Here is a 27,146-nt window from a genome sequence, read left to right on the forward strand (position 1 = left end):
TCAGCTCTTCAGCTCAAGGCTAGAGCTCTACCACTTGAGCCACAGCACCACTTCTGGCTTTTTTCTTTTTGCTTATGTGGTGCTGAGAAATTGAACCCAGGGCCTCATGCATGCAAGGCAAGCGCTCTACCACTGAGCCACCTTTCCAGCCCCGTATTTTGCTTTTTTTTAAAAAAAAATTCTATCTGTAGGCTTTATATCCATTTTGTTTCATTTTTTTTTAATTTATTGTAAAAGTGAGGGGTTGCAGTTTCAAGAGTCAGGTAATGAGTTCATTTCCTTTTGAACAGTGCCCCCCACCTTCATTCTTTCCATGTTTTTCCCTCCCCAACTTCCCTACGCCCAAAGTTGTATAGTTCATACCTGTAGTTAGTTTCTTTCCGGTTAACAATTGACTTAGGGCAGCCTATACTGGTAGCATAAGCATAGGAACTCTGTTGCTGAAGCTGTCTGACACTTGACTGTCACCAGCTCTGGAACTGTGCTTTTTGAACAAGAGTGCTGGCACCATCTTATCTGCTGCTCCCATCACTAACGAAGCTGATAGAACGAAACATGCTCTCCTCTCCTCTGATCTTCCAATCTTCTATCTGCTTCTTCACTTGATTGAACCAAAAGCCAGGCTGGTAAGGGGAGTCTGAGAGCTCCAGTTTGCCAAGATTTAACCTCAGAGATAGAAGAAGGAGAGGCAAAGACAGAAGCTGAAAGCAAACAGATGGCTGGCACAAAGCCAGAAAGACAGCTGCCTTGTAAAAGGGGTCCTTCAGTCAGAAACTGCCCTCCATTTCAAAGCCTGTGGAAAACACACCAACTAGGTATGAAAATGAGAACAACTGAGAAAGCCACAAGACATGTGGGAAAGACTATTTAGTAGGGTATGAGGAAACCAAACATATTTTCTTTCCTGGTATGATGAAGGCTTGGTAAAAAATGGTGTTTTGAGCTGGGCCTTGAAGAATTCAGTAAATTTTATAGAGCATAACAAAAAGTGCTAATTTACGCAGCAACAAAAATAGGTGACACTTATTTCCCTCAGAGGAGCTGAAGGCAGGAAGTAGAAATAGGTAGTCTATGGTTGTGATTCTCATTTAAAAGTACTTTGAGATTGTAACAGTATGCTTAGAATGCTGTAAAATTTCTGGGCAAGTAAACAGAGTTGGAAATCTGAGTGGTGAACAGCTTTTGGCTTTGTCTGAACTGGAGATATAGTCTGACTTCTGAGCTTTACAACTGTGTTTTGGAGAATAAGCTGTCCTATAGCAGAGCCAGATCAAGCTTCCTAGCCAGGGAAGGGGTGAGAGTGGGAGAAGTAGCCTTCACTGCTAGCATCGTAGCCAAGGGTGTAGCTTGGTGTAGCTTCCTCTGATAAGCCTCCAGGAGACTGTTTGCTTCCGAGACTCATTTCTTTAACCAGACATCAGCCCAATTCTGATTGTCAGTGAACCTTAACTTCTTTAACTACTGTAAATTACTTGCATAAAGTAGACATTTATAAAGAGGCTACAAAATGTATTGTAGGCACTGGGGATACAAAGAGACACTGATGAGTTTCTGCTTTGGTGATTCAGATGCGCTAATAGTGGAGAAAGCCAGAAACACCAGGCGATAAACAAGAAAACAAGTCATGTATTGAGAGGTTTCAGCATATGCAACAAGAACACTGAACAGGAGAATGCCATCCTGAGCTGGGGTGGATGGGACCTCCCAGTGCCCGGGGATGAATCTGGTGAGCCTTGTGGAAGGCCTTGTTTCCTACCCATGTCATGCATTCAGAGCCCTTGTGGTGGGCCTCCTTCTGTAGCAGGCTGAGGAGAAGGCTATGGTTACTGGCAGCAGTCACTTTTCACTATAGAAGCATATAAAATAAATGCTCTACGAGAATACAGATAGAATATAGTGCAGTTGGGGCTGGGAAGGTGGCTCAGTGGTAGAGCGCTTGCCTTGCATGCCTGAGGCCCTGGGTTCGATTCCTCAGCACCACATAAGCCAAAAAGAAAAAAAAAGCCAGAAGTGGCGCTATGGCTGAAGTGGTAGAGCGCTAGCCTTGAGCTGAAGAGCTGAGGGACAGCGCCCAGGCCCAGAGTTCAGGCCCCACGACCGGACCCAAAAAAAAAAAGAATATAGTGCAGTTGTCCCTTTACCTTTCAGAGTATGTATTCTCAAAGAAGAATGGGATACAGTTATCACATTACAGATTCTGTGGGAGGATGGTTAGAAAATAACTTCTTCATATTCATTTAGGACCCCCAGTTCAGTGTGTGCCCAGTTATATACCTATGTATCTTTTCACTATCCTTTCCATTTTCAGAATTGTTTTTTTTACCAATTAAAAACTACCTTGAAAAGTTTTTTTTTTTTACAGTTTTCATTTTATAGATTTTACTCCTAGCTTGATTTTGGTCTGGATAACGAATTTTTGGATTTAACTCCCAAAATCCAGACAGAAAAAGCAAAAATAGACAAATAGAATTACATCAAACTAAAGCATTTTTGCACAGCAAAAGAAACAACTAACACTGTGCAGAGATAATCTATAGATTGGCCTATAGTGTTTTGTAAGTCATATATCTAAACAGGGGAAATAATATCCAAAATATACAAGGAGCTCAAACAACTCAACACCAAGAGATTCCCCCCCCCACCAAAAAAAACCCTCCCAGTTGAAAAAAAAGAAGCAAATAACCCACATAGATATTTCACCAAAGAAGACATATAAATAGCTGACAGATGTGTGAAAACATGCTCAAAATCATAAATCATTAGGGAAATGCAAATTAAAAGCACAATAAGACATCGTCTCACACCTGTCAGAATAGCTGTTATCAAAAGATGAAAGTTAACAAGTATTGGCAAGAATGTGGAAAGAAAGAAATCCTTTGCACACTGTTTGTAGGAATTTAAATTAGGGCAGCCATTATGGAAGCCTGTATGGAGGTTTTTCACAAAAACTAAAAAGAGAATTATCACATGATCCAGCAGCCCCACATCTGCATATTTACCTAACAGATTTAGTGTTTGTCAGAAAGAAGTCTACAACTCCCATGTTCAATGCAGCACTATTCACAATAACTAAAATACACAATCAACTCAGGGGCCCTTCAGCATATGACTAGATAAAGAAAATGTCGCATATAAATACAATAGAATACTACTTATTTTGAAGGAAATTCTATCATCTATGACAACACGGATGGATTGCAGATCATTTTGCTAAGTGAAATGAACCAAGCATAGAAAGACAAGCACTACACACGCTTACACAAACAATTGAGCACCCGGAATCTGAGCAGAATGATGCTTACACAGACTGGGAGAAGAAAGTCAATGAAAACTGAGAAAGAATAGGTTTTATTATTATTACACAGCATGATAAAAATAGTTGGTAGAGTATTATAAGCCTAGTATGGCAATACATGCCCATGATGCCAGCTACTCAGCAGGCAGAAGCAGGAGGATGGTAAGGCCAGCCCTGCCAAATTAGAGATACCTTAGCTCAAAAACAAAATGCTAACAAAAGGGCAGGAGGCATGACTTAGAAGTAATAAAAAGCTGCCTAGCATAAGGCCTGAGTTCAATCCTCAGTGTCTCTCTCACACAGATATACAGCATTGTACATTTTAAGTTACTGAAAGTTACTGAAAGTTAAATTTCACGATGGACACTGGTGGTTCACACCTGTAATCTTAGCTACTCAGGAGGCTGAGATCTGAGGATTGTGGTTTGAAGCCCAGGCAGGAAAATCTGCAAGACCCTTATCTCCAATAAACTACTCAGAAAAATCCAGAAATGGCACTGTGGCTCAAATGGTAGAGCACTAAATTTGAGCAAAAGAATCTTAGAGATAATGCGTAATCCCTAAGTTCAAGCCCCAGGACACACACACACACACACACACACACACACACACGTTCTCATCGGAAAAAAAGTTAAGTATTTGAGGTAAAGGATATGTTAACATTTGATTAAATTATTCTACATTGTATTCACAAATTACATCATATACTATAATTTATATAATTATAAACTGTCAATTTATAGTTAAAAACCCTGAAACAATATAGAAATGTGTTCAGTAAAATAAAAAATTTCTGTTTTATCTTGTTATTAGAATTGAGTATTGTTTTATGTTTCCTTGTGTATCTCTCTCTCTTAGGGATTACTCCTTCATATTCTTTGTTAACTTTTCTTTTTGATAGCTTGGCATTTGGTATGTATTGTTATGGACATTCATTCTTTGCCTTTTCTATATATTACAGCTATCTTTTCTTGGGCTGTGAGTGACCTTTTTTCTTTGTTTATGAGTTCTTTCATGTCAAATGGTTTGAATTTTGAGTTAAGTATACCTGTCAGTCATGCTTCTGCATGTTGTGACTTGCTTAGAAACTCCGCCCCCAGTCCACAAAAAAATATGAAAATACACTTTTCTGCAGTGGTTACTGAAGATTGGTTGTTTTTTAATATTGTTAGGGAGAGAAGGGGAGTGTGTTTACAGTCTGAGGTAAGGATCTAGCTTTCATTTTTAAAATAGGAGAACAATTGTCTTGAAATCTCTTAATTCCTCTTTCTCTCCATTGATGTAAAATGAGCATGTATCATAGACTTACATCTATTCTAGTTCTGTGCTTTATATTTTGCTATCTCGTACTACAAATATATACTCATAGTTACTTTTTTTCTAACTTTTTAGGCTATTCTTTCAAATTTTCTTTTCCAGTGAGCTTGAAAATCAGCTTGTCAAGTTTCATTTTAAAATCCTGTTGGCAAAGATGTTATAAAATGAACATGCACAGTGAGAATGTTGAGAAATGGGCAGTCTTCCATCCTGTGAAGTAAGAATGGTACAACAATATGGTGATGTCTATTAGGAGACTTTGCCCCTTGATCTTCTTCTTCTACCTTTAGTAATTTACACCATGGATATATGAACATTTCTTCTATACAGATCTCCAACATAGTACTGTGTATGATAACCAAAAATGGAGAAGATCTATAAAGGCCCAACAACAAAGGCATAATGAAATAAATCATGACATTCATATATCAGCCATGTATAATTTAAGGAAATGTCCATAATACAATGTAAAATGTAAGTAGATACAGCATCTTTTAGATCTAATTTCCACATATCAGAGAGAACATGTGCATTTGTCTCTCTGAGCTTGGCTTACCTCACTTAACATGATTTGTTCTAGTTCCATCCATTTCCCTGCAAATGACATTATTTTATTTTTTCTAATGACTGTGTAAAATTCCATTGTGTATTGGTACTACATTTTTTGGATCTGCTCATCTGTTGTGGGTTGTTTCTATATCTTAGCTTTTGTGAATAGTGCAGCAGTAAACACTGATATAAGATAATTTTTTTACATTGGGGGAAGGTTTAGCATACATTAGTTGTATAATGGGGGAGGGTCCCATTGCGACATTTCCCTACATGCATATAATGTGTCCTGGTCAACCTCATTCCCTCCATCACTCTCCCTTATCCCATTCCCCACTCTTTAAAACCTCCCTTAGGAGGTTTCATCATTCTATTTTCATGCATTACACAAAATGCCAAGTTGTGAAAGTTAAACACATACATTTATTTTCCAGGTGCATTAGTTTGTTGAGACAGTAATAAATGTGATAACTTAGGGGACAGAAATTCATTTTCTCACAGTTCTGGAAAGTTTGAAGTATAAGATCAAGGTATTGTCTGGGTTGCTTTCTCTCAAGGTCTTGACATGAAGTTGGCCAGTTTTTCACTATGTCCTCACCTGTCCTTGTCTCTGTCTTATTGAATCTTGCTGCTCTTATAAGGACATACTATATTAAGGCCTCCCCTTATGTCCTAATTTAACTTTATTACCTCTTTAAATGCCCTATCTTTTTGTTTGTGTCTTTGGTTTGTGCTGGTCCTAGGTCTTGAACTCAGGGCCTACACTCTGTCCCTAGCTTTTTTGGTTCAAAGCTGGCTCTCTGTCAACTTGGGCCACAGATCCACTTCTTGCTTTTGGGTAGTTTATTTGAGATAAGATTCACATTTTCCTGCCTGGGTTGGCATCAAACCGCCTTACGACTTAGCCTCCTGAGTAGCTAGGATTACAGGTATGAGCCACAGCCAAAGGCTAGTATTAAATCAGAGTTGAACCTCATTCTAAGATGTGAGAGCTTCAACATGTGAATTCAGAAGGGAAGGCACAATTCAGTCTTAATAGGGCATAAAATGTCCATATGGAAGCCCATCAAAATGCTAACAGGTTTCCTTGCTGTGGGCTTATGGATGATTTGTTATAATATTTTTCTGCTATACATATTTTCTTCAGTGCATATGTGTTAATTTTATAATCAGAGGAAATTTATGTTTCCTTTTTTACTAAGCTATTTTCCATGCTGCCTTCTTAAGTAAGAGCTGAGGCAGAGTGGCCAGAGGCAGTTCCAGAGCCCGAATATTCCACAGCCCACTAAATTCATCGAAGTTCTCTTCCTGTCTGAGACAGGGAAATATCTTTATGCCAATTCTACTGGATGAACAATTCCAAATAAAAAAAGGTAGCTGATATGTGCTAATGCACACCTATCATCTCAGCTACTTGGTAGGCCGAGAATAGGAAGATGATGGTTCCAATATAGCTGAGGCAGAAAGTTAAAGAGTCCCATCTCACACAACAAGCTGGGCCAAAGCTGGGCCTGATGGAGCATGCTTGTGGTCCTAGATACACAGGAGGCATAGATAGGTGGATCATAATTTGAAGCCTGCTTTGGGCAAAAGAAAAGTCAAGGCTCAATATAAAAAAACAAAACAAACAAACAAACAAAAAACAACTAAAGCAACCAGGTATTTGTGGCTCATTTCTTTGATCTTAGCTAACTGGGTAGCTATCAGAAGAATTGTGGTTCAAGATTAGCCCAAGCAAAGTTTTTGAGACCCTTTCTCAACCAGTGGTTAGGCCTGGTGGTACAGGCCTGTCCTGCTAGCCATGTGGGAGGCTGAGATCAGGATGATCACAGTTCTAGACCAACCCTGGCAGAAAAGTCCAGAAGACCATTTCAGCAAAAAGAAGCTGGATGTGATATGTTCATATCATCCCAAACTATGGCAGGAAGCAAAAATAGCAGATAGATAGAAGAATCTATCTAAAAAAATAAGCTGTACAAAAAAGGCCTGGAGTTACGGTTCAGTGGTAGAGTGCCTAGCAAGTGTGAGGATTTGAGTTTAGAACCCAGTACCTCCAAAAAGAGGAGGGTGAATAATCAATGCAAAAGGGGCTGAGCTGTGGCTCAAGTGATAGAGCAGGTAGTTAGCATGAGACTTGAGTTCAGACTCCACTAACCCCCCCTCCCAAATACATATAATGTGTGATATAATTTTGTATATACTGTGTGATAATAATTTTGAGTAATGACAACAAGGCTATAGCAACAGAAAGCATGCCCTGGTTTGTCTGAGGCTGGGGAAGACCCAGGCCTGGGGTGGGGCAGAGCTTCATTATCCTGGTTGTGCTGATAGTTTACAAAGCATCTCCCAAAGCTCATCAAACTACCCAGTTCAAATATGTGCAGTTCAGTATGTCAGTTCTCTGTGTAGGTCAAGAAAGATGTTTAAAATGGGAGGAGGGAGTGGAGGAACGATTCTGGTAGTCTCTGGGGCATTACGGCATCACTTATTTATTAAGCTAGTGATACAGGGTGTCTAGGGACCACAGGAAACCATTCGGAATTGGAGGCTGTTTGAGCATACTGCTGTATAAAATATCTGGAGAGGGGCATTTATACCCAATGTCCCTTCCTGCCTCATAATCCTGTGAAACAGGACTTGAGCAGGTCACTGATTTGAATAAAATGAAGTGATTACATGAGAGTGGAAGCCTGGTAGGTGAGCCAGTCTGGGGGTAGCAATCTTTTTTAATTTATTGGCTCATTAATATTGTGAAGATGGTATGTTTCTTTTATGGCAGCATTAGATACTTATCTTTTTAGGAAAGGAAACTGTACAGTGCCACAAGAGAAAATGTACTTAAAAATCACAACATTACCTATGGTAAAATTATCATAAAAACTACCTAGAGCTCAAGCAGGGGATGACTGCAATTCTGCCCCTATAATGACAGGAAATGGTCGTTGGTGAAGTTGTTTTCCATGAAGCTCTGATGAAATCAACTAAAATGGCAATAAAACGGAGTGTAAAAGTGAGGGACTCGAGTGAGATATAAAAGTGCAGAAGGTGGTAGAATGTTCAAATTGGCATCCTTGCGAAATGATTCTGTAAAATATCAAATTCAAATTGATTGAGTTCTTCATTTGGAACTCTCAGCCCTACAAGCAGATAGGTTCCATGGCTGTTGGGGATGGGACCTGCTATGGGAGTGGTGCCTGACCCGCTAACCACTACCATTGTGCTAATCATCAGAGTTGCTGAGAGGCAAAGAAATGGGTTTTTGTGCAATTGATAGTTTACCAAAGGGCTTACAACTGATTTTCCCCCTTCTGGCTCAGGGAACCAGTCACCCTTTGAGAATTATCATATTGCCCCAGGGATTCTTTGATGAATTAATGTTCAGAAGATGCCTATTGTAAAAAATGGGAAGCATAGTTCAGTGAAACCTGTGAGCTGTGGCAGCGTACTAAAGTATACATGCTCAGATATTTTTATATTATAGAAATAACTTGGGGCTGGGAATGTGGCTCAGTGGTAGAGTGCTTGCCTTACATGCATGAGGCCCTGGGTTCGATTTCTCAGCACCACATAAACAGAAAAAGCCGGAAGAGGTGCTATGGCTCAAGTGGTAGAGTGCTAGCCTTGAGCTGAAGAGCTGAGGGACAATACCCAGGTGCAGAGTTCAGGCCCCATGACCGACAAAATAATAATAATAATAATAACTTTCACATTGATACTATGTTCCAAATGGCAGATCTGTCCCCTTGCTACTCAGCTGCCACCTTAGTGCAAGCCACAGCCACTTCCCCTTGGTGGGTTACTGCTGTCTACTAGCTGGCCTTCCCACATCACCTCCTGTCTTCCTAGAGTTATATTGTCAGAACATGGCCTTGGCTGAAATCACTTGGCTGAAATCACATATAAACTTCAGAATCTTCATCATGTCCCTTATTGTCTAATCCCTGTTGCATTTTGTGCATTTGCTGCATTTTATGCAAATAAATCCCCACCTGGCTTTCTGTATTCAGCCTGGGCTGGACTTATTTACACTTGAGAGATCATACGCCCTTTACACTTACCATTCTGTCTGAAATGCTGCTTCCGTGCTTCTCTTCCGTATCCTCACCTCATCAAACCTCTTTACTTGCTGTTAATCCTTTAAATTTCATCTTAATGCCACTTCTTCCCAAAAGCCTTCTCTGTCTTTTCTCAGTGTAAAATTTCTTTATTTGATGATTGTAGATCTGAGATGTTTCTTTCTTGATACTTATTTTCTACCTTTTTTTTTTTTTTTTTGTAGTCATGAGGCTTGAACACTGGGCCTGGGCGCTGTCCCTCAGCTCTTCACCTTAAGGCACACCGCTTGAGCCACAGCAACACTTCCGATACTTATTTTCTGGGGTATAATTTCCTGACTCAGAGATTTGGAAACAAATACTTGATAGGCTAATTTCAACATGATGGCTAGTGTCTAGCCAATCTGGCTAAATTTAAACCACTTTCATAAGTCTGTGTGTATACTGTATGTGTGAACACACATGTACTCATGCATGTGCATGTGTGTGCATGCTAGACCTGGAGCTTGAACTCAGGGCCTAGGTGCTGTCCTTGAGCTCTTTTTGCTTAAGGCTAGAGCTCTACCACTTGAGTCATGTCCAGCTTTTTTTTTTCATGTTAATTAGAGATAAGAGTTTTGTGGACTTTCCCTGGCTTTGAACTGTGATCCTCAGATCTCAGCCTCCTGAGTAGCTAGGATTACAGTCATGAGTCACTGGCATCCAGCCAACTTTTATAAGTTCTTGATCAAGCCTTTGACTTTGAATCTCCACCAGAACAAAATCAGAACATGTGATATTACTGTTCAGACAGCCTCCATTCTTCTGAGTATGTATTTCTTTAAAGCATCATGGTAATTTTCACATCATGTTATTTTTATTTTCAGTTGGTTGAAGACACAGTGCATGCAGAGAGCATTATTTGTCAGACAGTAACTGCCTGGCACGCACAGGCTACATAATGGCAATTAAGCTGAACTCCACAGACTGACAAACAAGCTATAAAAGCTAAAAGGCAGGATTTCTTGTGGTAGATGAGTTATAATAATTTTATATCTCAGTGTTTTACATATGTGACATTTTGTATAATAAACAATTATCTGCCTGCTTTTGACATTTCAAAGTTAATTCAAAGAGAGTTATAAAACCCCCTCTGTAAACGTTACCACCCTGAGTGAAGTGGCAAGTGGTTGTTGGCCTCCAGAGGTGAGCCCTAATTCTTCCTCACTGTGCACTCTGTACCTCTTTACTACCAGTTGATGTTTCATTGTCTTTGATAAACAAGATAATTGATATAAATGAATGTGATCTTGTAAAATGGTTCCCTGACTGCAGATTTTCAGGCTGGAGGTATAATTTTCCTTATGGCATTTTATTGTTCATCTTTAAATGGATAGATTAGTTAATCTGCCTGCCTTCCCAAAGAAGGCATTAGGTGAGTCACCCCTTATCAGAATCCACAAAAACATTGAGTGAAACTAGGACATAGGAAAAAAAAGACTAATGGCCACATTAATGAGCAAGAGCCTATGATTTTTGCATGCAAGGTTTAGAGTTGGAGTGGCAAGGAAAGTATCTTGGAGACAGCTGAAAGCAGCATCTTTAGGAAGAGGAAGGGATGGTGTGTGCTGCAAGGGGCCATGGCTCAGCTTTCCCTCTTCTTCCTCCTTTCTGCCCAGCCATTGTCAGCCCGAATGTTGATGTTGCTCAAGACTGAATAAGAAAACCTGAATGTGCCTTGTTCCTTCTTACTTGTTGAAAAGGTATTAGGGCTTTACAAACCTACCACCTTGTATCAGAAATTAGTACTCAGCGTTCTCAGTTAGAAAGCTAGAATGTCAAGGACTGAGCCAGTGCCATGTAAGTTTTGCATCCAGTTAGGAAGTTTGGGGTGAAGAACTGACAGCCTCTTCTGACACAGTCTCTCCTCCCACCTCCCCACTGCCTCTACACATGAGTATTTGTGATTGTGTGCTAGGACAAGAAGGAAGAGTGAATGGAAGGAAAGTAGGAACCCACCTAGGAAAGAGTACAAAAATGGGATTTTCAGGACTTCCCTTGGAGGGGAAATGTTTTTGCAGTTCTTTACTTAGAATCATAGTGTTTTAACACAATAATAATTAGCAGCCATTTACTTGGGTATGGGGCATTTTAATATTTTACTTAAAATCTAGTTTACAGTCACTACAAGAAAAGCTAAGCTATGCAGCGAGGTATCTTCTAGGACAGTTCTGTGTGGCAGGGTTATCACACTGTTTCTCACAGATCCAGCACACCAAGGGTGCTTTGCTGTCCGGTTTAATGTCATCTCTTCAGCTAGTGAGCAAGGAAGTGAGCGGGTAGGCGCCTCCCTCCCCCTTCTACTCTCGAAAGGTTAGCCTTTCTTCAGAACAGTACAGGTTTTCCTGCAACATCTGTCAGCCTGGCAACGAGCACACCCCAAGGAAATGATGAACATTTGAAGACCATCTAAATACTGCAGGGAACCTTTCCTCTCCCTTTTCCTCTCCTCTCCCTCCTGCCTCCCCCCAAGAAGAGCGGGACAGACACATGGCATTTTCACTCTCCATCTCACAGATAAATTATAAGCCATTTGTATCTATAATTTCTTTAATGAGTTTTGATTTGCTCCTTCCCTTGTGTTAGCTCTTGCATCTTGAAAGCAGCGCCTTCCTAGAAGGCAGCTGTGGGCAGACTCTTTGTGATTAAAAGAGACCCCCTAGCCACTGTACTGTTAACCCAAAAGGCTTCTTTGGTCTAATGACTCGGATGATCTTGATCTGATGCAGTAGGTCAGAAATTGCTGTCCCCAGCAAATATCGACCAGGGGGAACTGCTTTCTCGGTTATTCTGAAACCGCCAGCTGCATATTATGCTTGCAGGTACTAATAGTATTTTGCAGGTCAGTAGAATCGTTATTGGCTCTTCCTTCCTTTATCCCTATCTTCTTACAATTATAAGGTAGCACATGAGCTTAAATGTCTCTCTTCTTATGTAACACACAGACTGCTGAAATGCCAGTCACACCTATCTTTCCACACTTACAGCTAAGTACTCCACATTTGGGAAGGACCATTTTGGGATTTTGATTGTGTGAAACTCAAAATGCTTTTGTAAATCTCATTGAACTTAGCTGTCCAGGGACATAAGAAGATAGGGAGAATGAGTTCAAATCCCTGTTCTGCCAAAAAAAATTTTATTTAAAAAATAAAGAAGATAAAGAGGAAGACAAAATTGCTTTCTGTAAGGTTGAGAAACTACCTGGGCTTGGTTAAGTGACTTGCTCAAGATTGCCTGAGAGATGTTCACAGAGCTGAAGTTAGCTTCTGGGTGCCTAGTTTCCAGGCTATTGCCTGGTACAGAGTCTCCAGAGGAGAAAGAAGAAAGGGAGGGCATCATTTCCCCTCAGACTTAGAGTACTGAGGTATGATGAAAGAGAGCTAGATCTAATGCAAAAATAAGATTCTCCCTAACAGACAGGTATGAAAATATTTATCAGGAATATCATTTAAAAATACTGTGCTCATTTTTTTATTTTCCAGAACACTGAAAACAGTAGCAAAAGGCTTTTTTAAAGTATTGTACTTATTTCAGACAAGCCTCATTTCCACCATATTCTGTAAATTTACTGAAGACAATATAGCATGATTCCATTTCCTCAATCTAGATTCACTTTGACCTCCTGAAACTAGTGTAAACTGTGTTTTAGAGTGATAACTTTTACTTTAGAAGTGTGGATAGAGTTATTTCCAGCATTCTCTGTTGTTGCTGTTGGTCAGTTATGGGGCTTTAATTCAGAGACTAGGCTCTGTCCCTGAGCTCTTTTGCTCAAGGCTACTGCTCTACCACTTTTAGCCACCCAGCTCCACTTCTGATTTTTTTTGGCGGTTAATTGGAGATAAGAGTCTCACAGACTTTCCTACTGAGCCTGGCTTCAAACCATAATCATCAAATCTCAGCCTCCTGAGTAGCTAGAATTAGGTGTAAGCCACTAGCGCACCAGGCTTACTCCAGACATTTTTTTTTTCAGCTGAGTGGTCCAATCCCCTTAGGACCATTGCTTTCCCAGGCTGCACCACCACAGTCACCTAGAGAATTTTCCAGCCCACTCTTTGCCCTTGTGGTGCCTCAGACTACAGCTGAGATAGTGCCTGGAGAATCCTGTGTGGCTTGACTACAGGCTCTTACTTCTGAGCCAGTGTTCTCAACTTCTGGCGACCTTATCCACATACATTCAGACCTACTGCCAGACCACATAATCCAGATAGTGTGGAAGTGCTAAAGTATTTGAGAACTGGATGTCATTGCTAACCTTTCTACCTCAAAAAGCTGTAGCAGAGTAGAGTTGGAGGAGTTGATCTGACCAGAGCATGTTCTCCATATCACCCACAGGCCCATGTAATGTTTGAATACCTCACTGATGCTAGAGTTTTTAGTAAAAACACAAACTTTATAGTTATTGATGCATTGTAAAGAAACATTAATCAAGCAATTAAGATCAGTTTGTGACTTCAGAACTAACCTGGCGTATACTTGTTAAGTTTGAATAAGGTGTAGCCTCCAGCTTAAAGAAAAGCTACTACTTTTTTTTTTTTTTTTTTTTTTTGTCAGTCGTGGGGCTTGAACTCTGGGCCTGGGCGCTGTCCCTCAGCTCTTCAGCTCAAGGCGAGCGCTCTACCACTTGAGCTACAGCGCCACTTCCGGTTTTCTGGTGGTTTATTGGAGATAGGAGTCTCACGGTCTCTCCTGCCCGGGCTGGCTTTGAACCGCGATCCTCAGATCTCAGCCTCCTGAGTAGCTAAGATTACAGGCGTGAGCCACCAGTGCCCGGCTGCTACTATTTTATTAAAGAGGTGATTTTTAAAAATAGCTTACAACTTCAGTGTGGCTTTTAGTAATCTTCTGTATATGCTCTGAGGATGAGGAATCTCAGCTGTAGTGATATTTCTGGTCTTGGGTAGCAGAATTTTTGTGACCTGACAAGGCTTTTAAATGGGTATCATGGACCAAGAATTTGTTAATTTCAATATCCTTTACAATATAAGGAAAAATAATTTCACATAAAATATGCTCTGCTCAAATTCATTGAGATTTTCAACCTTGAAAACCCAGGTCCAGTATGTCGGATTTTTTTTTTTCAATTACTGGCCTAAATAACTTTTCGATATGTTTAAGGAGCAAATAACTTATCTTTCCCTGATAGATTATGTCCAGAGAAAAGAAAATCACCCCAATGAGATATTACTATATTAGTTCAAGCACATTTGAATGTTTGGGCTATCTTTCTTACACCTGAAATGCCTTTGTCCTCAGTTTCAAGGCTGGCAGATAGTGAGTCCTTCTTTGATACCCTGCAGTTGCTTGCTGCTGCTAAATAGTTGATGCTCCCCTTCCTTGAGGTTTTTTGAATTGAAGATTTTCTCAGCTAAATATCCCAGCATTTTAAGTTCAGAGGAAGAAAACTGTAGTTAAACTAGCCTAGTGAGAGGGCCTAGGGAGCTTGCACAATTGAGACCACCTCACCCTAACTTCATCCCTGAGGATAACCTTCTCTGACTTCTCATCTTACAGAACGTGGGCCCCTTCTTCAAAAGAGTTTAGAGCTATAACTTCATGATGTCTGTATCTGTTTGGGGTAGAGTGCCACATTTTGAAGTTTAGAAAAGTGTCACTCCCCCTCCACCCCCCACTCCTCTCCTTGGCGGAGATAGAGTCCAATATGACTAGCAAAGCAGAATTTCAAGATGTGACCTTATGTGTGCAAACCCAGTAATGGAAAAATAGGAGCTGGTATAAGAATGATCAGAATATACAGATTAATCCTAATTACAACTGATTAAAAAGAAAAAAGAAAGAGAAGGAAGAATCTAGGATCCAACAGGCATAGCCGTTTTCTTCCAATTTCTCTGCCCTTCCCACCATCCCTGTCCCCTGCAAGGCCAAGAGAAACAAGTGGCCATTCCCGAATCTTTTGGGACTGTGCCTGGCAGAGACAACTAGAAAGCTTTTGGAAAGGAGCTGCAAAAATGTATGCTACCTATAACTGATTTTTTTTCCTCTTAGACATGTGATGTAATGTATGGTTGAAAAGTGATTTTCCTTTATCTGATTGATAAAACTAGGAATTGATGTAACTCAAGTGTGTGTGTTGGGGAATACATTTTTTTTTTGCAGTGTTTTGATAGTTTCCAGGAAAGATGAGCTTGTTCTCTAATTAGCTATTGTTCTTTTACAGCTGTTCAGACACAACAGCTGTGGGTATTTTTCCTTTTAGAATAACTCCACAGAAGGCTGGATTGCAGTTGGATTGGAAGCAACAAGTTCTTAGATAAGCCTGGGACCAGCCACAGGGTATTAGTTAGCCTCCTTCAAAAACAAACAAACAGTAGGACTGTTGAGGAATGTGTAAGCAGAACGTTAAGCTAAAAATAGCTTTATTTATCTTTATTATCAGAAAATAATTTGTATCCTAGTCTTGGCAATCTACTAAGAAAAATCTGAGAAAAACCTATTGTGAGACTTGTTTGCCATTGTGAGCCTCTTTGCTGTTAGAAAACAATTTTTGTAATGAAACAGCAAGGGAAGTATTGAGTAAGCCCGCCACAAACACAGTTTTTGAAGATTACAGTCTTCAGTAAGTTGTGTATGTTACTTCATTTAAGAAAATCTACTTCAAGTGGGTTTTCCTACCTCTCAAAGGTTATCTCTGGAGACAGTTAAATAATATGTCAGTCTTATCTTTAAATATAGCTGGTACAGGTGGCCCTAAGGTCATGTCCTAGTGAAGTAATACTGCCTTAAAAAATTTATTACTCCTGAATTCAATTTACTGGCAGGCTGTTGGGCACCCCTGGTGCTATGTAAGAATGGGGAACAGTAAAATTATTTTCAGATCTCTCTTTCTGCTGTTCCTCATAGTCTGGGCTATTCCAGTATTCACACACTTGCAGAATGTATACACTTTGTTAACATGCAAGTTTCTCATTCACCAGCAGCAAATTAAATTTGTCTGAGCAGAATTGTTGTGTGCACAGAGGGAGAAAAGTAATTTCTGCCCAGGCAGCTCCCCTTTGCCTTCAGCTCCTAATACAAACTATTGTAGAAGGCATATAGCTGAAGGGTGGCAGAGGAAACCCAGGATGAGACAGACGCAAGATGCTGGGTTCTGGCAGTATGAGTTTGTAAACAAAGTGACACAAATTGGGGCAGAAATTCCAGTGAGACAAGGAAGAAACTAGAAGACTGGAGATGAAGCACAAAGCCGAGTCCCATCCAGATGGTGTTTCTAATAAACTTATCAGACGCATATGAAAGAGGGTAATGAACATTCAGAATGGGAGTGGCCCTATCCCTCTGGGAAAGAAAACAGCTTGGCACCTTCTTGGGTGGCAATCAGGTGAAATCACTCCACCAGAACATATTTAGACTATTAAGCAGTAGGTACCTGGCTACGCAAACCAGGGTTTGTGCTTTCAAAAACAACTACCCGTAGCCCAAGTAGTTCTTTTCAGAAATGGAGAAAGTGGCCTCAGTACATTAATAAACACAATGGCAATATTCTGGACAAGCTTCTCCTTCTAGGTTCCCTAGGTATATCTGAAGCAGATAGATTAAAAAAAGACCTTGTATAGCCTTTTCAAACCACATTGTAATCTACATATCTCCTTCCCTCTTGCCCTCCAAAATGACTTCTGTCAAAAACACTTCATTTTACCATGAGTAACCAAATTTTATGCATGTGGGCCAAATTTTCAGAGAAGTTGGAAGGTGTGTGATGATTATATAGCAGCTCTTCTGCATGGGCACATTTATTTTCTTTTAATGTTTAGGTCAAGACCCACAAACTGATCATACTTTATTTTCCTAAGAAAATGTTCACTGTTTTTACTGTTTTATTTGGTACATTTTAGATCTTTTTAGCTATTGGTAAATAACTGTGGTTAGCAAGGCAAAGTTCTATAACCTAAATAGGCATGATTTTCTGGGTGTGATCCATTCATTCAATTGATCTTCATTCTTTCTCTCTTTCTCTCTCTCTCCCTCCATATATATATATATATATATATATATATATATATATATATATATGTGTGTGTGTATATATGTATATGTATACTTATGGATGAATACACACATACATGCATACATATATACATACGCATACATACAATGAGAATGTAGCAATGAATAAGAACCCGAATTCTTGTACTTTGGAAATGTATTCCAAACCTCTAATAGGTGAGACTGACATACTTATTTGGATATTAAGAGTTGAGATGAGGCCAAGATCATTTTCTCATCTTGGTAATTTATAGGAGGTCATCTTGCACTGAGTCTCTGCCGAGATCCGTGTCCTCTTCTTTATCCTCACTGGTATCATTTGGTCATTATACTTGTTAATTTGATCCATGATCAAAAAGTAAGAATGAGAATTAAGAAGGTAGTGCTCTTTTGATGTTGTAGCCTATGAAGTATATAGTAGAGTTGATTATCAAATTGGTAGCAGTTCTAGAAAAAGCTATTTTTTGAAAAGAAATGTGGGACTTGAGGTCGATTTCATTAATCTAGTCAGTTTTGGTGTATACAGGTGGGATGTGTCTAGATTGGTCTCTCTTCGTAAATCTAGACTTGGACTACCAAACATTAACAAAAAACTATCAAGACCATGATAGAAACAATGATATGCTATTATTCAGCACAGAGGAAATAAGATTCCTTGTTAAGAAAGCAAAAGTCATTGATGTAACATGTATATTAGACTACATTAAGATTCTAGAGGGTCAAGAGTATATTATCAAGCAAAATTGCTTAGAGAAAATGTTAGATACTGAGAGTATCCTTTTTAATATTCCCTTTTATAAAAAGGCTATAAAAATGGAATTTGAGTGCCTGTTCAAGCCTCAGGAGACTGAGGCAGAGATAGATGGAGCATTTGAGACCAGCCTGGGCTGTGTAGTGAGACCTTATATCAAAACACAAGCAATAGTAAACAAATTGGTAAATGTAGGTAAATAAGTCTTAAACTGTATGAAGTAATAGCTGGATGGGGAATATATAACAAAGTAGAACTAAAATTTTAGATCACAGTGACAAGCTGGGAATTGATTGATATTAAAAAAGTGTTGCTGTCATTAGAAGATACTATGTAATTTTTAACTTTAGGCATTGTTAAGTCTGAGATGGTTGTCCAAAGTTTAAGAATAATGAGAAGAAATGAGATATATGACATCTAAACCAATCAGTAGCAATAACTCATGGGGGAAATAAAGAAAACTTTTTTTAAAAGACAGTATATAGCCTTTCTTTGCCTTATCTTGAGTGCTAAGAATGCACCACTATGCCCAACAGAAACTATAAATTTGCTAGAAAATGGGAACAAAGTGAACAGAAAGCTAAGGGAAGCAAAGAAGAAACTTTTTAATAAAAAGTAAAACTATCCAAATATATTAGTAACAACAATTTATGTAAGCCATATAAACCTTCCAGTGAAAAGACAAAGGAGACTGGATATTTTTAAGCAATTGTATGTTATTTATAAGAGTCAAGAAAAAAGAAAGTGGTTCTAAGAAAATAGTAACAAAGGTATAGGTGCTATAGTGATTTAGCATCCCGATAATGTAGACGTTGGAGCAAAGGTATTATTGGAAATAAAGAACGCCAGTGTATAACAATGAAAGATTCAGCCCACCAGAAAATAAAACTTAGATGGCAAAAGTGAAACAACATGGGCAGGTGGCTCAGTGGTAGAGTGCTTGCCTTTTATGCATGAGGCCCTGGGTTCAATTCCGTAGCACCACATAAACAGAAAAAGCTGGAAGTAGCACTGTGGCTCAAGTGGTAGAGCTCTAGCCTTGAGCTGAAGAGCTGAGGGACAGTGCCCAGGCCCAGAGTTCAAGCCCCACGACTGACCAAAAAAAAATTTTTTTTAATTGACAGAACATATATAGAACCATGCAGACCTCAAATCAGAGAACACACATTCTTTTCTGGCACACATGCAATGTTAACCAGAATTAAGCAAGTAGGAGGCCACAAAGCAAATCTCAAATCCTCTGAAGTAATATCTTATAGAACATATTTAATGCCAATATATTTGAAAACTTAATGTGTGCATTTTTTTCCTGAAAAGACCAAGAATATCTAAGAAATTTTTGAAGAAAAAGAAGAAAAGAGGGCTGGTTAGGTGGCTCAGTGGTAGAGTGCTGGTCTTGCATGCATGAGGTTCGATTCCTCAGCACCACATAAGCAGAAAAAGCCAGAAGTGGCACTGTGGCTCAAGTGGTAGAACGCTAGCCTTGAGCTGAAGAGCTGAGGGACAGTGTCCAGGCCCAGAGTTCAGGCCCCATAACTGACCGAAAAGAAAAGAAAAGAAAGGTGGAAAGGAGAGGCACTAACCTTAGGAGATTTTAAGATTACTATAAAACTATAGTAACTTGTAGGCAAGGTACTCATAAAACAGAATAGATCTTATAAACAGATGCAAATATATAAAGGAATTTCACATGTGATTAAAAGTAACAGGTTAATAAGAGGAGTGTGAACTATTTATTAAATGACACTTGGGAAACTGCCCATTCTTCTGAATATAAGATGAAGATTATACCCATCTCACAGTATTCAAAGATAAATTCTAAGTAGATTAGAGAACTAAACATGAAAAGAAAAATCTGGGGACTGGGAAGATGCCTCAATGGTACAGTGTTTACCTTGTATACATGAGGCCCTGGGTTTGATTCCTCAGCACCACATAAGCAGAAAAAGCTGGAAGGGCTCTGTGGCTCAAGTGGCAGAGTGCTAGACTTTAGCTGAAGAGCTGACAGACAGCTCCCAGGCCAAGTTCAGGCCCCACGACTGAAAAATCTGGCTGGGTGCTGGTGGCTCATGTCTATAATACTAGCTACTCTGGAGTCTGAGATCTGAGGATCATGGTTTGAAGCTAGCCTGGGCAGAAAAGTCTATGAGACTAGCTCCAATAAACTACTTAGAAAAAGCCAGAAGTAACTCGATGGCTCAAGTGGTTAGAGTGCTAACCTTGAGCACAAAGAGGCTCAGGGACAGCATCCAGGCACTGAGTTCAAGCTGTAGGACTGACACCAAAAAAATAAAAATCTGGAAACTTTAAGGAGAAAATATAGGCAAGTATTAATTTGTGAAAGAAAGGAAATCATAAAGGCAAATATTAAATATTTCAACTCAATTATATTGACCTCCAAAAGCTTGGTATTTTATAATTCAGTTAGAAAATTAACTGGAAAATAGACAAAAGATAAAAATAGGCAGTTTACTGAAGAGATGGCAAATAAGAGAAAAAATGTTCAAATTTCTCTGACAAAAAGTGAAAAACTACAAACGCATTGATGCATCATTTCATACTTACTAGTCTGACTTTACCAAGAGTTGGTGACAATGTGGAGCAATAAGTCAAGAGTATGCTTTTTTTTAAAATGATGACTTTGGTGAACAATTTATTAAGACCTAGAGAACCTGAATGTAATATATCCATATCACTGTGTCCAACCACCGGTATGTATAATTCAGCTTCTGTGTGTATCTTTGTACTGACATTTATTATATATAGGTATATCATAAATAGATATATCATAAATAGATATCATATATAGATATATAGATATATACTACATATTCCTTTAAGAAACTCTTACCCAAAAACCCAGAGGACATTTGTTTGCCAAGAAAACAGTAGTGATGATCTCAGTGTCCCTCAACAGAACAGATAGTTATTTTGGAATACTCACACATTAAAATATACCTTGTATAATTTAAACAAATTATAGCTTTATTGTCTACTGAATGTTTCTTCATCCTGGTTTAATATCTGTGATAGGCGTAACTATCATTTCTCTAACACACATTTTTTTTTCATCCTGGGCTGGATTACTTTTTCTCCCTACTTAATCCTTGGAGGTTAGGCAGGCCATGTGACTGGGCTTGGCCAATGAAATTGTCAGCAATATGATGTATGTTACTTTTAAGGAGAAATACTTTCAGAGCTAGTGCTCTGTTCATTCTCTTTCTACTGCTGCTGTGATTGAGGAAAGGTCAGTATGAATCCTCTCGTCACTAGGATCCCTGAGTGATGAAATGAGCAGAGCCACCTGGATAATTGAATACAAAATGAGACTGGAAAATAAATATATGTTACATTGAGCCACTGAAGGGCTAGGAGCTCTATGTTCCTGCAGCATAACTTACCTAGAGTATTGTTTACTATCTTAGTTCAATTTACTGTGTATCTTATTCCCTCTCTTCCAAATTATAGAATACTGGCTCCTTTCTAGGAGATAAAGATACTGGCTCCTTTCTAGGAGATAAAGATACCAAGACTTACCCTCTAAAGTTAGTTATTCACCTCTGTTTTGTTTCAAAGTCATCAGAAACCTCTCTGAGCCCCATTTCTGTTAGGAAACTGTTCTTAAAGACAATTTTATCACTATTTTGTTTGCTGCTTTGGAATTAAGCTTAATAGTCAAGGGATTCATCACGGGAAAACCCATTTCTCCCCCTTTCCCCTCTTCTCTCTCTTACTTCTTTATTTGTGGATGACCTTACTCATGTATAGAGAGCAAATCAATTAGTGAAGGATGTCAGATGAAGGCTTAAAATACAAGCATGTCCAACTTTGGAAAATAAGTGTATTGCTTAGAAGATAGCTGCAGAATCACTACTTCACATCATTATAAAGTTACAAGGGTTTGGGCTTGGAGGTATTATTGCTTACCATCTTTTCAGAAATTCTAACATACTAAAAAGTAGAGCAGGTTAATGTTGTAGCTTTTGGTGAAATAGGCTATATGTCTAAAGAAAATATAGATTTTTGGCTGAATAGCATAAACATATAGAGAAGGCCGGTGGGACTTAAAATGCTCTTATCTTTTATTATCCCTTCTCAGTGTTTAGAGAATCCCATCACATTGAGCAGCCATCGTTTTGTGGGAGCTCTTGACTTTTTATAAATGAGCAGGTTGATAGGAACTTGAAGTGGAAAGAGAGAGAGAGAAAGAGAGTAAGAATCAAAACACAGCTGTTTTTCCAAGATACAGCAGTTCATGAACAAAGGCAAGAACGAACATATGTGTCTCAGTGCACAGAATAGTAAACAAAAGAAGGAAATGGATTTACTGAGACCAATTGTATATTCTAAAAAGGAATTAATACGATGTCCTGGATCACTTTATGTATTATAAAATTTTGAACTTACAAATTTTCTATTCTCTCTCTTTCTCTCTCTCTCTCTCTCTCTCTCTCTCTCTATATATATATATGATATTATATCTGAAGCTCATTAATTTCAGTAGCTGGGCCAGGGGTTTAGCTCAACAACAGAGCTTGTGCTTTAGTATGTGGGGGGCCCTAGATTGATCTTCAGCACCACACTCTCTCTCTCTCTCTCTCTCTCTCTCTCTCTCTTGTTTAGTAGTTTCTTGTTTCAGTTATATTCTACAACGTATAGTCTCTGTATTTTCTAGGTTATCGTGTTTCTTTGTAATAAAATACTTTAGGACTAATTGCTACACATGGTTTTGTTTATTCCAACCTTAGGTTCAACCTAAAAAAATTATTTGGCTCTTAAGCAAGATGTTATAATTTGCATTTTATTATTGGTTTGAGATGGTAATTAATTTTATTCTGAGCATGCTGTTGGGATATATGTACTTCACATCCTGATGCCAAATATTGTGTTTGGATTCACAGTTCCCATGGAGAATGTTGCAACAATTGCTGATTGTGCCAGTGTGATTGAAGGAGTCAGTCGGAGCCGAAATGCCTTGCTGAATGGGGACACTAAGAATTATGATTGGGACTCTGGCTACACGTGTCACCAGCTAGGGAGCGGTGCAATTGTTGTTCAGCTGGCACAGCCATACATGATTGGGTCAATACGGTAAGATTTCTTTGCGTTCACTAGTTAAAATTTTTTTTTAATGCATGTGAAAAATGCTATTTTGGCAAAATAATGTTTAAGAGGACAAGCAAAGAGATACTAAATGTTTTTCTTTGTTAGTAAAAGACACCAAAATTCAACTTTTTTTTCTTTTTTTTTGATACTGAAGTTTGAACTTAGGGTCTCAGCTTACTTGCTTCCTTACTGGACTTGAGCCACAACTCTAGCCCCTAATTCAACTTCTGGGGACTAGTAAAGAGGCCTTTTTTTGGTTCAACTTGGTTATGAAAAATGTCAAGAGAGGTTATATGGATGAAAAAAATCATTTTCAACTTTAATAAATACATTTATAAAATTCAGATGACCCAAATATGCATGACTTTTGTATTTGTTTTATTGATTATTGTTCATTTCTTTTAAGAAACTTCTAACTCTACTTGATTTATAGGATTATACAATTTGTTTTTTATTTTTACATTTTTGCTGGTATGGGGGCTTGAACTCTGGGCCTTGCATCAACTCAATTTGCATGCTCACAGCTGGCATTCTACTGCTTGAGCCATCCTTCCAGTCTAATTTTTTGCTAGTTAATTGAAGATGGAGTCTCTTAGACTTCCAGTGAGGCTAGCTTGGAACCTCAGTCCTCTAGGTCTCATCCTCCTGAATAGCACAGATTACAGTTGTAGCACCCCTTAGCTGGCACTGCCTACTAGTGGATTATATAATTTTGAAGTGTGAGTCTGGTGATACTCTCAAAGAGTGTATGCTTAGTTCACTAGAGCCCTTTGGGTCTTAGATTATTATTTTCTTTCCCTTTCCCTCCCTTCTTTTCTCCTTCCTTTTTCTTCCCTGTAACTCCTAAAGATCTTCAAAGGGGGCCTGTTGAAGGGCTCATGTAAATCATGTCTATCTGTCCATCTTCTTTAGTCTGCCTGGCATAGATGTGTTAACAGTACATGACTGCTTTCCCCATTGTGCGCTACTGCATTTTAGTCTTTCCTGTTTTCACCTGAAAGAGAGAACACAAAAAAGTCAGACAATAGGAGTCTAATGGGCACAGGTTTGTTGCTGTTCAAGCTAATAATCACAGAGATTAACTGCTTATTTCTGCAGACACCTGAGGAGTAGACAGTCCATTTTTTTTTTGGTGACTTCAGACTGCTAGATATCTTTAAATTGTGATCCCCTTTTTCTGAAGGGCCACCTCACAAGCTGAGTACCACAGGCAACAAGTCAGAGCGTTAGCAACATGGAGTTCAGACTGAAGGTTGGATTAAACTCAGAGGGAAACAACCAGCCATATACAATCTCAACAAGCTACTGGTACAAATACACTTTTTTTAAACCACAAACACCCTCCTTCCTGTTATTTAGTTGCATGCATTAACTAAAGTACTCATCAATTCATCTATTTAGTGGGCTATTCTAGAATTTTGTCAGGGATGTGAAATGTATTCCCAGTATAGTTTATCCCTCTTCACTTAAAAAAACAAAGCAAAACTGGAAAACAGTTGTCCTTCCTTTGTCTTCCAGCACTTTTATGGTCTCTACAATTTCTTCAAGATTACCAATCGTGTCTCTGAGATTACATCTGCAATTTCTTTCAGCAGGCTTGGGGTGTAACTCATCTGAGCCAGGAGACTTGAAATCATTTAAATTGACTAGATACTCTCTTTCACTTCACCTATTTGAGACTTCAATTTTCTCTTTATTATGTTTGTTCTGCCATTTCTAATTTGAAGACCAGTCTTCTTGCCAATGAGGATTGAAGCAAGCAGGCAGCTTAGTAGCTCTACCAACTCTCTTTTAATGTTCTTTGCATTCCATTCACTTACCTGGTACTCTAGGCCCGCTTTTTCCCAATCTAAGAGGGTTCAACCAGGATGGCTTATGTAGGTTTTATTATCTTCCTCCTTCCCACACCAGTGTGATTCCTCTTTCCTGTGGATCTTACCTCTTGTCCACGGCCCTTCAAATCTCATCGTGCTGTTCTCACTGCTTGCATACTCATTACATTCTTGTTTGTGTTTCCCTCTCCCCTACCCCACCCCACTTTTTACTAGAATGTTTCTATTCTACTGTCCAGATTTTACTCTTTGGGAATACTTCTCTAGCCTGACATCATTTTCTGGGCATAATGAGACAGCCCCTTCAGCCACACACACATTCTGTATTAGAACTGTGGTCACAGCAGTTATTTATAATAGTTTACTTACTGACCCCACCCAGCATCAGCTGGTATATAATAAAGTCTATGGCAACTGAATAAGCTTTTCATGACTGGTTGAATGTTCCAGTGTCGTTGACTGCCAAGACAGAAGGGGGAAATATAACAGGTTTAGTAGGAAATCTATAGTTTCAGATCCAGCAGGGACCTCATGAAGTCATTACTGGGGTGACAACTCAAACAGAAAATACACAAAGCCATCTTGGCTTTTAGTATCACTGAAGAATCTCAGATGTTGAATCTGACTCCAGGAAAGTATGTCATTAGGGTTTTAAGCAAGAGAGAATGGGCCCACTTGCTTTTCTTTAAATGTGGAATGAAAATGGTTCCCCCCAAACAAATTTGCTTTCCTTACTTGGTGGGGTGGTAAGATGGTGAGCAGGCACACAACTAAAGGCAGAACTGTGTATCACAACACAGTATGAAGCATCCAACTTCTTTAAGCCCAACTATTGTTTTTTCAGTAAAAAAAAAAAAAATCCATGCAACTGAAGCTCTGTATAACTAGCTGAGCGTTCAAAGAGACACGTCTTGGTGAAACTAACATTATGTTGTCAGGAACTGCATTTGCCTCTTCTGTGACATTATTAAGAGAAAAGAGAGAGAGATTTCCTAGCCACCAATGCCTGTGGACAATGCTGGATATCTTGGCAGGCTGCAGTTAGCAGCAGCTGATATGCCCAGATAGACATTTATTGATATGAAACTAGATCAGTGGCACTTCTTCATGGAGATGGGTAATTGGCCAATGACAGGTTGATTAGTCAGTGACATTTGACCCATGGCTTCTATTTCTTGTGATGACTGACTTGCTTTCCTAGTCACTGTATCTGCAACAGCCCTGGGATTTAGAATCAACACCTACTGGGCGAACATTACAGAGTTGAGACTCGTTGTTTCCTCAGCTTGAAAATTTGGTATCTCTTCCAACCCTGGTGAGGTAGGCTATCATGTGGTTCTCAGGCTATAAAACTCAGGTTTCTCTGTGATTGGTAATGTCACAGGTAATGAATTACCTTGATCATTGTGTTCTTTATTCTGTAGAGAGGACACCATTGTTTTGTGGATAAGATTTCTTTTTACCTACAGAAAATCCTTTCTCCCTCTCCTGAGAGTTTGCCCTGTGTCTGGATAGGTATGCAGATCCTTTTTTTCTGGCACAAAGTACTTGAGTATGCATAAGGTCTCAGGAGCCCAGTCCTCCTAGTGTGTCCAGTGCCAGTACCATCATTTCCTTTCATTCATTCAACAACAAGCATTTACTAAGCCTCTATCTCTGTGCCAAGTATAGTGTCTAACAGACACTGAGAGATAAAGCATTGAATAAACAAAATATTAGTGGTGTCATAAAATTAACACTCTACTGGGGATAGGAAACAACCAGTAATAATAACATAATAGTAATATCATTTGTAATATTTTAGCTATTTAGAAGTACTGTGAAGAAATCAAGAGGGAGGAGGAAGAGGGGGAAGAGACTGCAGTTTTGGGATGTGTGCTCAGGGCAAGTTCACTGAGCAGGGTGATATTGAGAAAGCTAGCTGAAGGATGGAAGAAGCAAGCTCCCTAAGGATCCAGGATGTGCACCATAGACAGTGCCAGGCTCTGAGGTGGGGCCACCCCTAGTGAACTTCAGGAAGAGGGAGTGTGGGGGGTCAGGAATGGTAGAAGGCCTGTGTGCCTCCACCTCTTCTCACTTAGCCTGCCCAGCCAGCTTCTGGAAAAGCAAGGGCAAGCCTCCTAGTTGCCACCATTTAATAGGGAAATGCTCCTTTATTTTTTGCGCTTTCCCAAGACAGTGTAACTGAGAAGTAAAGGAGC

At 39.2% G+C, this 27,146-nt stretch overlaps 1 protein-coding gene across 2 annotated transcripts in view; it reads left to right on the forward strand.

Moving 5' to 3' along the window:
- The window catches only part of Btbd9 (BTB (POZ) domain containing 9), a 334,637-nt gene that overhangs the window by 220,882 nt on the left and 86,609 nt on the right, over positions 1-27,146 (forward strand). For both annotated transcript variants that reach the window (XM_013029650.1, XM_013029651.1), the window contains exon 8: positions 22,909-23,098. In XM_013029650.1, the coding sequence (XP_012885104.1) occupies positions 22,909-23,098 (190 nt within the window). The remainder of the gene's footprint in view (positions 1-22,908; positions 23,099-27,146) is intronic.

The sequence above is a fragment of the Dipodomys ordii genome, unplaced genomic scaffold (genome assembly GCF_000151885.1).
Source record: "Dipodomys ordii isolate 6190 unplaced genomic scaffold, Dord_2.0 Scaffold120, whole genome shotgun sequence".
Taxonomy (NCBI): Eukaryota; Metazoa; Chordata; class Mammalia; order Rodentia; family Heteromyidae; genus Dipodomys; species Dipodomys ordii.